Source organism: Procambarus clarkii, chromosome 26 (genome assembly GCF_040958095.1).
Source record: "Procambarus clarkii isolate CNS0578487 chromosome 26, FALCON_Pclarkii_2.0, whole genome shotgun sequence".
NCBI lineage: Eukaryota > Metazoa > Arthropoda > Malacostraca > Decapoda > Cambaridae > Procambarus > Procambarus clarkii.
The window spans coordinates 12494713-12508296 of NC_091175.1; the positions used below are offsets into that span (position 1 = coordinate 12494713).

General features: G+C 40.0%; 1 protein-coding gene across 1 annotated transcript in view; it reads right to left on the reverse strand.

Annotated features, from left to right (window-relative positions):
• Positions 1-4541: 4541 nt before the first annotated feature.
• Positions 4542-13584, reverse strand: part of LOC138368726 (uncharacterized) — a 23001-nt gene continuing 13958 nt past the window's right edge. The window contains exons 3-5 of the mRNA XM_069331449.1: positions 9896-10020; positions 8906-9025; positions 4542-4755 (exon numbers count right to left, since the gene is read on the reverse strand). Of these exons, the coding sequence (XP_069187550.1) occupies positions 4542-4755; positions 8906-9025; positions 9896-10020 (459 nt within the window). The remainder of the gene's footprint in view (positions 4756-8905; positions 9026-9895; positions 10021-13584) is intronic.

Consider the following 13584-nt stretch of genomic DNA (forward strand, 5'->3'; position numbering starts at 1 on the left):
CTCTCTCTCTCTCTCTCTCTCTCTCTCTCTCTCTCTCTCTCCTAACTAAGACTAGGGTTCATTAAAGCAGCTTGAAGGAAGTCAATTGAAGCACCTAGTGAAACCACAAGCAGGAACTTATATCCTACCTCAACTCATCTGAAACCTGCTACTAGAGACATTAATTTCATTTTGTGAGATTTTTATTTGAAGCTAAGATAACTGACGGTCATATATAGTGAAACTACAAGCAAGAGCTATTGTCCTTCTAAGCTTATCTGAAATCTGCCCCTAGATTTTTTTATTTTATTAGGAATGATCTTTAGTTAAATCTAAGCATCAATCATATAAGGAACAGGATGAGCCAATAGCCAGTATAATAAAAGCAGCATGGCTGATATTAACATGAAGAAGACATGAAAACACAATCCACCCACCTGTAATGCTTATGATATTAACATCACTAATAGATATTAAAAAAGCAGGAGGCGACAAATAACTTAGTCATCTATCATACACACACACACACACACACACACACACACACACACACACACACACACACACACACACACACACACACACACACATATATATATATATATATATATATATATATGTATATATATATATATATGTATATATATATATATATATATGTATATATATATATATGTATATGACAATGTCAGACCACGGAGGAAAAAATGAAACAGGAAATTTCCTTAAGTACTTTCGTATATTAAATACATCTTCAGAAGGTTTCTGAAGATGTATTTAATACCTTCTGAAGATGTATTTAATATACGAAAGTACTTAAGGAAATTTCCTGTTTCATTTTTCCTCCGTGGTCTGACATTGTCACATTCTTAATCACGTGTTTATTTTCGTGATATACACACATATATGTATATATATATATATATATGTATATATATATATATACATATGTATATATGTATATATATATATATATGTATATATATATATATATGTATATATATATATATGTATATATATGATTCTGAAGCGTCATGTCAAGGCATTAATTGATGTCACATGATTATAAGTAAATCTGCACAGCCTTTACAGTTTTTCCATCAATCAATCTGCACGCTCCTCTCCATTGTGAGCCATCAACCAATTTGCACACCCTCTCTCTCTCTATACTCTGCATCATCAACCAATTTGCACAGCTTCTACATTTTGCACCATCAACCAATTCAGCGGGTAGCCAGAACCAAACTCATTTTCAACACACACCTCGTGCAACAGAGATCTGGTTTCGACAGAATTTAAATTGCTTATCAACAAGCCATCTCTTTGTGACAGTAATTCCTTAATAGCAACAAGTATCAGGTGGGGGGGGGGGGGTATCCCTGATTTCCCTGCTGACTTGGGGCTTTTGGATTCAGTCGATCTGGTAACCGAAAGACACACCACTCGTTCTGCGTTGCGTTCAGTGGCTGATGACTCAAAGTAGAATTCAATCAAAATCAAATGTTTATAATGAGAGATGTGAAGGAAGAGACCCTCACTGCTACAGTGACTGTGCAGGTGGAGGCAAGATACTGGCTTCTACAGTGACTGTACAGGTGAAAGGTAAGACCTTTACTGCTACAGTGACATTACAGGTGAAGGGCAAGACCCACACTGCTACAGTGACTATACGGAACAAGTTTTGTCTAAGCTCACAAAAAACTTATTATTTATTGTAAAAGTTGTAATAAAAATAATGTTAACAACCAATTTTATATATCCATTATTTACTAATGATCTTCCATATAGGTTCTACTTCTTATATAAAGAATTAAAATGCCTGCATGTCAAATCCCTTTATTTGAGAGTTAGTTAATTAGTAATTGAGTGAATGAGTTTGTGAGGGAGGGATTTTGTCAGCGAGTGAGCGAATGAGTTTATAAATAGGGAAAAGAGGGAGTGGATGAGGAAAAGGAGCCACCGCCAGCCACCTGTTACCTACCTTCAAGAACCCTATTTGACCATAGTTTCCCTTACCACCACCACAACTACCACCACCACCACAACTACCACCACCACCACAACTACCATCGCCACAACTACCCCCACCACCACAACTACCATCACCACAACTACCATTACCATAACTACCATCACCACAACTACCACCACCACCACAAGTACCTCCACCATCACCAACATCACTGTAAACCCTGCCAATCCGATATGTCCGACCCTTCTCAGCATTATCCCCAACACAACTATTATCTCCTTCCCTGTCTACCACCATCACCCCCCCCCTCCCCCCTCCCATATATCCCCACCACGCCCAACCCCATTTCCTCACCAGCTCTATCCCCCATCTACACCTCACTATACCCATCCCCCCCCCCCCTCCTCCACACCTCACCACACCCATCACCACACCCATCACTATCTCTCCTGCCCAGATCTAGTGTTTACGGCGGGTCGCGTCAACCTTGGAGGAAATTTATTGTAAGTGGCTGAAGGTGTGAAAATTACATGTAACTAAGAATAAATGACTTTTGTTTCAGGCTGGACCCCCTGGCCGGCCTCCTCGGGGCCTGAGGATTCAATTTCGAGCGGTAAAATGTTTTGTCATTACGGAAAAGAAGAGATAGAGAGAGAGAGAGAGAGAGAGAGAGAGAGAGAGATTTTGCTTGCTCCAATTCTCCAAGAAAGGAGAATAAAATATGAAGAGAATGAGAAAGATTGGGTGGGTTCAGTTAGGTGGGTTAGGTTGGGTGGGTTCAGTTGGGTGGGTTAGGTTAGGTTCAGGAGAAAGCACTAAACCATAACGACTATATGGCATGTGGAAGGGATAGAAGGATAAGGATTTAGAATAGGACGCAAGAATATTGTTGCCCAACCACTTGGACTCTCGGGGATTGAACTCCGACCTGCAAAAAGCGAGACCATCGTTCTACTGTCCAGTCCAAGTGGTTGAGCATAAAAAGAGGATGTGCTGATATTATATATATATATATATATATATATATATATATATATATATATATATATATATATATATATTTATGTCATACCTAGTAGCCAGAACGCACTTCTTGGCCTACTATGCAAGGCCCGATTTGCCTAATAGGTCGAGTGATTTTCTTATTTTCAAAATAAAATTTCCAATTAGTATATTTTAATTATTATTATATTATATTAAGAACATAAATTATTGACTTAGTTTAGGTGAGGTTAAGATAGGTTAGGTAAGGTTTTAGGTAGGATTGGTTAGGTTTGGTCATATATCTACGTTAGTTTTACCTCAAATTAAAAAAAAAATTAACTCATACATAATGAAATGGATAGCTTTATCATTTCCTAAGAAAAAAAATAGAAAAAAAATTTAATTCAGGAAAAATTGGCTTATTAGGCAAATTGGGCCTTGCATAGTAGGCCGAGTATTGCATTCTGGCTACTAGGTGCAACCTCTATATATATATATATATATATATATATATATATATATATATATTATATATATATATATATATATATATATATATATATATACATACATATGCAATATATCAATATACAGGAAGGAAGTGTTAAATGTCAGGAACTATCACAATCAGGCAATCGGTTAAGTAAGGACTGCCAACAACACATAGGTATTCACCGCAACCTTTGAGGGACAAAGCAATATCGTTAGAGTTGGTATTACCGTGGTCATGATTCTCTCTCTCTCTCTCTCTCTCTCTCTCTCTCTCTCTCTCTCTCTCTCTCTCTCTCTCTCTCTCTCTCTCTCTCTCTCTCTCTCTCTCTCTCTCTCTCCCAAAACGTATGGGGGAATGAGAAATAAAAGTTTAAAGAGGAAAACATAATTTTGCAACAGAGCCAAGTGAAAAGGAACAACTAGGACAGGACATAAAAAATACAAAGCGAAACGGAAGGAAGGAAGGAGCACACAATGGCTCAAAACCGGAAGAAGAGATGATGGCGGAAGAGAGACGAAGAAGAGGGAGGAGGGGGGGGGGGGTGGTAGGAGTACGAATGGCGATACTCGCACACAAAAAGAGTTGCATAGAATTGTTCGCAGGGGACTCTGGCTTAACAATGGGAGGGCTGTAAATGTAACAACACAGAGGTCAGAGCTATGTGAAGCTTGCGTCACTCTGGTCTAGCGTTAATTGATTGCCAGGAAGATGTGGAGATTGTGGTGTGTGTGTGTGTGTGTGTGTGTGTGTGTGTGTGTGTGTGTGTGTGTGTGTGTGTGTGTGTGTGTGTGTGTTTGTGTGTGTGTGTGTGTGTGAGTGTGTGTACTCACCTAATTGTACTCACCTAATTGTGCTTGCGGGGGTTGAGCTTTGGCTCTTTGGTCCCGCCTCTCAACTGTCAATCAACTGGTGTACAGATTCCTGAGCCTACTGGGCTCTATCATATCTACATTTGAAACTGTGTATGGAGTCAGCCTCCACCACATCACTTCCTAGTGCATTTCATTTATTAATGGTAATGGTAACACACATACACACACAGAGTGTGTGTGTGTGTGTGTGTGTGTGTGTGTGTGTGTGTGTGTGTGTGTGTGTGTGTGTGTGTGTGTTCGCCTAAATATACTCGCCATCGGGAAAATTATGTCGATATAACAGACTCAGTTTCCACGATTTTCTCATCATAATTGCATTTAAACCATTGTGCTCCGAGTTGGTTACTTTTTCGTGTAACTCATTCAACTTATTGGCAACCTTAACACCAGGGAAGTTTTTTTCTGGCAACTCTATGACTCTAGATTCCATCTGCATCCACTCGCTCTGTTGTTCACTTTGTTAAATATTATTAGAATAGAATCATGCATGTCGCAATCATATCTTCCCATATGAGTCCTCTAATCCAGCAATGTGGGGTTATGTTTCCATTGTTTTTTTCTCGTAGTTTAGGCCCTTCAGCTCAGGAAAGGGACTTGGTACAGTACAAGTCGTTTGACCTTGTGCACTCACCCTTCCATGCTGGTGCTGCATAATCAGAACCTGATCACACGTAGGTTGCAAATTTGCCCCTGAAGGCTTTTTTTGCCCAAAATTCTTAATGTTGCACGGAATTTATCCAGTTTTGCTTATGAAACTGACGTTATTCTAATAAGTTATTCTTTTGATAATAGGTTATGTGTACTCTCTGGTCTTTCTCTTTATGCTGCTATACAGGTCTTTCTGCTTATGTTGTACACAGGTCTTTCTCGCTCGTGTTCCTATTCTCAAGTCTTTGCACTTGGGTAGGTAGAAGTCTAGTCATCTGAGGCCACCTCTGTAGTGTGTTTTCGCAGCTTCTAACTTCTTTGACCCTTCTCCTCTGTACTATATTATGTGATTAATTATATATTAATCCTCTGGATTAATTATCCTCTGGATTATATTATGTGATGCGTGTGGAGCCTCACACGCTTCTTAAGACTTCCCACAGAAACTTCGGTTAAAGAAGAGAGAGAAAGAGAGAGAGAAGAAGAAGAAGAAGAAGCGAGAAGAGGAAGGAGAGAGAGAGAGAGAGAGAGAGAGAGAGAGAGAGAGAGAGAGAGAGAGAGAGTGAGAGAGAGAGAGAGAGAGAGAGAGAGAGAGAGAGAGAGAGAGAGAGAGAGAGAGAGAGAGAGGAGAGAACGCACCCACATGCATACTACCCACACGAAAGGGCGGGTATGGAGGCTAGAGCCACACACAAACCCCTTAAATGCTGGGAAATGCTTAATCGGCTTAAGCAAGTGGAATGTTTTGGAATTGGGAGTAGCAATTATTGCATAGCTTTTAACGTAAATATGATAAGAAGGATGAGGCGGAACCCAGGACCTAGCGCTCGACCTGGCACACACACACACACACACACACACACACACACACACACACACACACACACACACACACACACACACACACACACACACACACATACACACATACACACACACACATGCACATTTACCTCTGCAGCTCTCCTCACGGCCATCGACATATCCGTTAACGACCGTATTGCCACAGAGGTATCTATAATTCTTCCCATCAACGCCACCTAACAGACAAAAACCGACCGAGCAGCGCATCGATATAAGGTCCATAATTACTCCTGTCTAACTGTGGGGCTGTTTGGTCCGCTCTTTCCTATGACATTTTAGAGCTACCAGCGTCTTCCTGCATCATTAACTTCGACCTGCAGGAAGCCTCAGTCCACCTGGTCAACCAGGCCAACAGACCTGACTCTACCGGGTAAAGTAGATGTCTGATTGTTACATATATATATATATATATATATATATATATATATATATATATATATATATATATATATATATATATATATATATATATATATATATATATATATATGGGCCTCTTCTAAAGTTTCGTTTTTCTTATTCTAACTTTCTTATGATAGTCTGTCAGAGTTAATCAGTCAGCTAGATAGTCAGTCAGTTAAACAGATATTCCGACTGTCAAAGGAATTAAACATTCAAGTTGTTAATCAGAGAGCTAACTATAGGGAGTTTTTCAAATAGTCATCAGTCAGGCTGTTAATCAACCAGTTAGACAATCTGTCACTTAATCAGTTATATGTAGAGTCAGCCTTTTATTCTGCTGGTCAGTTAGAGTTTCAAACAGTCTGTTAATTAGACTCTCGGGCTGTTTGGAAATTGGGCATTTAAATATTGAATGGAAATGTTCTGATAATTCATTTAAATCATTTCCATTCATATAAACAATGAATTTATATGTTCAACCCGACGATAAATTTGCAAGTTAGTCAAGAGACAAATAAAACTGTCATGCAATTGGATGACCAACTGGGTAATCTGTCAGTCTACCACTTAGGTAGTTAGCAACTAAACTATAGTCACAGTCAGCTGACAGGCCAGGTGAACTATAGCTGTGTCAACAGTCTAGTACCGTCAGGGAGAGAGGGTTATCTTGAGGTTATCTTGAGATGATTTCGGTGCTTAGTGTCCCCGCGGCCCAGTCCTCGACCAGGCCTCCACCCTCAGGAAGCAGTCTGTTACAGCTGACTAACTCCCAGGTACCTATTTACTGCTAGGTAACAGGGGGCATCAGGATGAAATAAACTGCCCATTGTTTCTCGCCGGCGCCAGGGATCGAACCCGGGACCACAGGATCACGCGTCCAGTGTTCTGTCCGCTCAGCCACCTCCCTTCAGGGAAGGGAGGGAATATGTACACCAAGCTATGTACCTCGATGTGTATACTCGACGACTGACGGAGTGTTGCTGCCGGAGCCAACATCCTGTGAGCGGTAGCGCAAAAAAAAACATTACCGCGGGCACAGGTCCTATAATCATATCTCAGTGAGTATATCTTCACACGTACAATTTCTCCTAATATGTACACCTTATAATTATATTGACAACTAGTAACAAACTTTTTTTGTACTGCAATATCAATGAATTTACAATATATAGGAATACAATGGAGGCAAGTTTTAATATATAAAATGGTTTACAATTTACAGGATAATAGAAAAGCTGCTGTTTATGATTTTTAGTCTACACTACGCAGCATTTTCCCGGGAGTTTACGTTTAACCTGAATTATGTTTGGGACTAAAGTATACTTACTAGCTGGCCCAAATAACCCTCCAGAGGTTGATAGGCCTTAATAACCCTCCAGAGGTTGATAGGCCTTAATAACCCTCCAGAGGTTGATAGGCCTTAATAACCCTCCAGAGGTTGATAGGCCTTAATAACCCTCCAGAAGATGATAGGTCTTCAAATAGCGCTTCAAAGCTTGATAGGCCTTGAGCCTATCATGTTGTTGTTGTTAAAGATTCCCTACCTGAAACAAGAAGTTCCAAGCAGCACGGGCTATGGTGAGCCCGTCTTGTTCTGCCCAGCATCAGGTCGGACAGCTGACATACATATATATCTGTTTACCTCCTACCCGTGTCTAAAGCCTGCAGCTTTATTGTCAGCAACAATGACTGTGCTTACCGTAACAAATACAATCAGAGAAGGCCATCAAAATTACAAAGACAGTATTAGAAACAATGGGAGGTCTGTATACCGAACACAGAAATATCAAAGCCATGTAAAATTGCCGAAGAAAATGAAAAATGAAAAATGCCGAATATCAAAACAAAGAGAAACGCACAAATAAGACAAGAAACAAAAGCAACACTAAACACACAAAGCCAGTGCGTCAACGAAAACAACAACGAGGTAGCCAAACACATGAAAACAAATAAAAATAAAAAATAGCAACTCAAATGCTATTTGAGTTGCAGGAAGTTCCTGCGACAACTGGAAGCTTAAATTCAATATCGGAATGGTTGTACGGCCGGGATAAAACACACACACACACACACACACACACACACACACACACACACACACACACACACACACACACAATACAAGACAAAGTTAGAGAAGATTCAAAGGTATGCCACCAGACTAGTCCAAGAGCTGAGAGGTATGAGCTACGAGGAAGGTGCACCGCAGCTAAACCTCACGTCCCTGGAAGACGTGAGGAAGAAGAGTAAGGGGAGACATGATAATCACCTATAAAATTCTCAGGCAAATTGACAGGGTGGACACACACACACACACATACACACACACACATACACACACACACACACACACACACACACACACACACACACACACACACACACACACACACACACACACACACACACACACACACACAATTCCCTAAAAACAAAAAAACATAAAATATCCGCGACTCTAGCAGACTCGCCAAATATCAGACAATCCCCGAATTAAATTTCAAAGACTAAAAAAATGTCGCAAAACAAGTGAAGAGGAAAATGGGGGAATTGCCAGCTGTGCAATGGTGGCAAAATGTCGCTGGAGCGGATGTCATATTCTGAGACGAGGACACATAGAGTGACATCAGCACCTGCGCCTCCCTCTTATTGGTCCGTGCAGAGCTGCCAGAGGTTCTGAGTCTCTCTCACCCACTCCTCCTCCGGCTCTTCTTCTCCTCCTTCTGTTCTTCCTCCTCCTCCTCCTCCTCCTCCTTCTGAAATAATAACCCGGCTACATCTCCTCCTCCTCCTCCTCCTCCTCCTGCTCGCCTTCGCCAAAAATCATATTTATTCGCGGTAATTTTGGCGGATTTGGCCATATTTAATGGAGGTTCATTAACTCAACCATATTCCCTCCTTCCGTACAACCAATAAAATCAATGGTTTTATATGTTATTATTATATGATTAAATAAATACAAAAAAATAATACATAAATATATGTTTATACAATATTATTAATATTGTATAAACGTGTATATTAACAGGTTAAAGGCGCTGCAAAATAACTTGTTGTATTTCTTCTTGATTTATTCACAGTATTTATCCAATGTATTTTGTTCACTCTGATGAATTTATTGATAACATCTGGAGACAAATATTTGATCACAAATTTGTATGTGTTTTTTTTTCTGCTGTAGTTTATTATTATTGTTTTGTTGTATGTGCTGGAAATATCTCAAGTATTTTTAAGGTTATTATCTGTTAGCATATTCCCTTTGTGTTATGCTTTTGCGAGGAAAATAATTTTGTGAACCTTGGCCAGTTTGTGAAAATGGTTAAAGTTAAAAAACTGGGTGAACCTGACTTCGCCTGGGCAGCCCGTCCTCATAAACAAAGATCCAAAGTCCATTCCATGCACCCGCCAAACCCCCTGTGTAAGAATGAAAAATGGTTTTCACGCGACTCACAACTGATGACGTTCGAACACTTCCAGAACAAAAGCTGACGACTTTTATTCGAACCACAAACCTGTAAATGTTTCACCCACGTACTACAAATACAAATAATCACCAACAGAACCTAAACACGTAACTTAACCTAAAGAAGGCATAAATATGCACAATTTGCTAATATATAATAATATTAATTTATATATGAGAAAATTCCTATCTTGAATGAACAGCATGTTAAAATTTACGAATGTGTCTTTGGGGGTCGACCGTTGGATGGAATGGACTGGATCTGAGGACGAGTTGAAGTGACCCTAGAGTTGACGGACATTGGTGAAGAACGGTAGAACGAGAGGCCATAACTGAAGTTGTTCTGGAATTCGTGTAAACGTAATGATTAGGAAGTGGTAGTGATCAGAGACTGACCCCCATACATTGTTTAGGTAGAAGTTGTAGATGAGAGCACAATGACTCGGTCACACACACACACACACACACACACACACACACACACACACACACACACACACACAAAATTGACAGTTGAGAGGCGGGACCAAAGAGCCAGAGCTCAACCCCCGCAAGCACAACTAGGTGAGTAACTAGGTGAGTACACACACACACACACACACACACACACACACACACACACACACACACACACACACACACACACACACACACACACACACACACACAGTATAAAATAATAATCCGGCTACTAGCACAATTCCACAATAATTAGGGCGGGTCGTGAACACCGGGCTCACCCCCACCACTGCTACAACACCCCAACATATAGTGCCTCGTATACGCTAGATATTCACAATGATAATTCCAATAGCCAGAAATTAATACAGTGATCTGGGATGAAATGCTGAAGGTGGTGAGCAGGAGTGATTGAGTGAGGGAGAGAGGGAGTGAGGGAGAGAGGGAGAGGGAGAGAGAGAGAGAGAGAGAGAGGGAGAGATGGAGAGAGGGTGGGTGGGAGGGAAGGACCTTGGAGGAGGAGGAAGAATATTCTAACCATTCATGTACCCCATCTTGTACTCTTTTCATCAGTCTTTCCCCTTTTTTGTTGTTTTATAATCAGCTGTTCGAGAGTAAAAACCCCCCTTCAGCACGGTCTATGGTGAGCCCTTAATCTGTATAAAGTCTTTTCCCCTCATGGAGGCAATCCTCACTCCCCCCCCCCCTAACAGAGACAATCTTTCCCCCCCCCCCCATCATAGAGATATTTCCTCTCCCCTCATGAAGACAATCCTCCTGTGCCTAAAAACACACTATAAGTTTTAGGTCTTTCCTAATTTACCCTGCCATATCCCTCACTATCACTGCGTTAACCCCCACCCCCCTCTCTCTCCTCCCAACCACACTATTCCATCCCTCTCATCCCACTCCACCTCACCTCTCCCTCACACCACACCAAATTATCATCTACATCCCCTGTCTCTTTTCTCTCCCCTCATTCTCCTATTCATCCCATTCCAACCCCTTCCTGTTCCATGCCATCGTCTCCTCTGAGTCCCCTCCCATCACCCTTCCCATCACCCTTCCCATCACCCTTCCCATCACCCTTCCCATCACCCTTCCCATCACCCCTCCCATCACCCCTTCCCCCTCGAACCAGTTCCCCGCCGTCCATTAAGAACCCACCTGGGAACTCTGGTAGGCAAGACAAAGCCAAACGTCAATCCAAAGAGAGTCAACAGTCGCTTATTCTGAGCCATCAATATCGACCTTAATCATACCGTACGATGGTTCCAGGTCGTGCCTTATGGAGCATCGAAGTGCCTGCGGAGATCACTAGCCGTATCGGAGTGACCAACAGTTATACATATATAATATGTATATATATATTTATATATATATATATATATATATATATATATATATATATATATATATATATATATATATATATATATATATATATATATATATGTCGGACCTAATAGCCAGAACGCACTTCTCAGCCTACTATGCAAGGCCAAATTTGCCTAATAAGCCAAGTTTTCATGAATTAATTGTTTTTCGACTACCTAACCTACCTAACCTAACCTAACCTAACTTTTTCGGCTACCTAACCTAACCTAACCTATAGAGATAGGTTAGGTTAAGTTAGGTAGGGTTGGTTAGGTTCGGTCATATATCTACGTTAATTTTAACTCCAATAAAAAAAAATTGACCTCATACATAATGAAATGGGTAGCTTTATCATTTCTTAAGAAAAAAATTAGAGAAAATATATTAATTCAGGAAAACTTGGCTTATTAGGCAAATTTGGCCTTGCATAGTAGGCTGGGAAGTGCGTTCTGGCTACTAGGTACGACATATATATATATATATATATATATATATATATATATATATATATATATATATATATATATATATATATATATATATATGTCGTACCTAGTAGCCAGAACGTCGTACTCGGCCTGCTATGCAAGGCCCGATTTGCCTAATAAGCCAAGTTTTCCTGAATTAATATATTTTCTCTAATTTTTTTCTTATGAAATGATAAAGCTACCCATTTCATTATGTATGAGGTAAATTTTTTTTATTGGAGTTAAAATTAACGTAGATATATGGCCGAACCTAACCAACCCTACCTAACCTAACCTAACCTATCTTTATAGGTTAGGTTAGGATAGGTAGCCGAAAAAGTTAGGTTAGGTTAGGTTAGGTAGTCGAAAAACAATTAGTTCATGAAAACTTGGCTTATTAGGCAAATCGGGCCTTGCATAGTAGGCTGAGAAGTGCGTTCTGGCTACTAGGTACGACATATATATATATATATATATATATATATATATATATATATATATATATATATATATATATATATATTTATATATATATATAAATTATATATATATATATATATATATATATATATATATAATATATATATATATATATTTATTATATATATATATATATATATATAAATATATATATATATATATATATATATATATATATATATATATATATATATATATATATATATATGTGTGTGTGTGTACTCACCTAGTTGTGTTTGGTACAACTCTAGGTACTCACATGTGTACTCACCTAGTTGTACTCACCTAGTTGTGTCTGCAGGATCGAGCATTGACTCTTGGATCCCGCCTTTCGAGCATCGGTTGTTTACAGCAATGACTCCTGTCCCATTTCCCTATCATACCTGGTTTTAAAATTATGAATAGTATTTGCTTCCACAACCTGTTCCTGAAGTGCATTCCATTTCCCCACTACTCTCACGCTAAAAGAAAACTTCCTAACATCTCTGTGACTCATCTGAGTTTCAAGCTTCCATCCATGTCCTCTCGTTCTGTTACTATTCCGTGTGAACATTTCGTCTATGTCCACTCTGTCAATCCCTCTGAGTATCTTATACGTTCCTATCATGTCCCCCCTCTCCTTTCTTCTTTCTAGTGTCTTAAGGCACAGTTCCCTCAGGCGCTCCTCATACCCCATCCCTCGTAGCTCTGGGACGAGTCTCGTTGCAAACCTCTGAACCTTTTCCAGTTTCATTATATGCTTCTTCAGATGGGGACTCCATGATGAGGCGGCATACTCTAAGACTGGCCTCACGTAGGCAGTGTAAAGCGCCCTAAATGCCTCCTTACTTAGGTTTCTAAATGATGTTCTAACTTTTGCCAGTGTAGAGTACGCTGCTGTCGTTATCCTATTAATATGTGCCTCAGGAGATAGATTAGGTGTTACGTCCACTCACATGTGTGTGTGTGTGTGTGTGTGTGTGTGTGTGTGTGTGTGTGTGTGTGTGTGTGTGTGTGTGTGTGTGTGTGTGTGTGTGTGTGTGTGTACTCACCTAATTGTGCTTGCGGGGGTTGAGCTTTGGCTCTATGGTCCCGCCTCTCAACCGTCAATCAACTGGTGTACAGATGTGTGTGTGTGTGTGTGT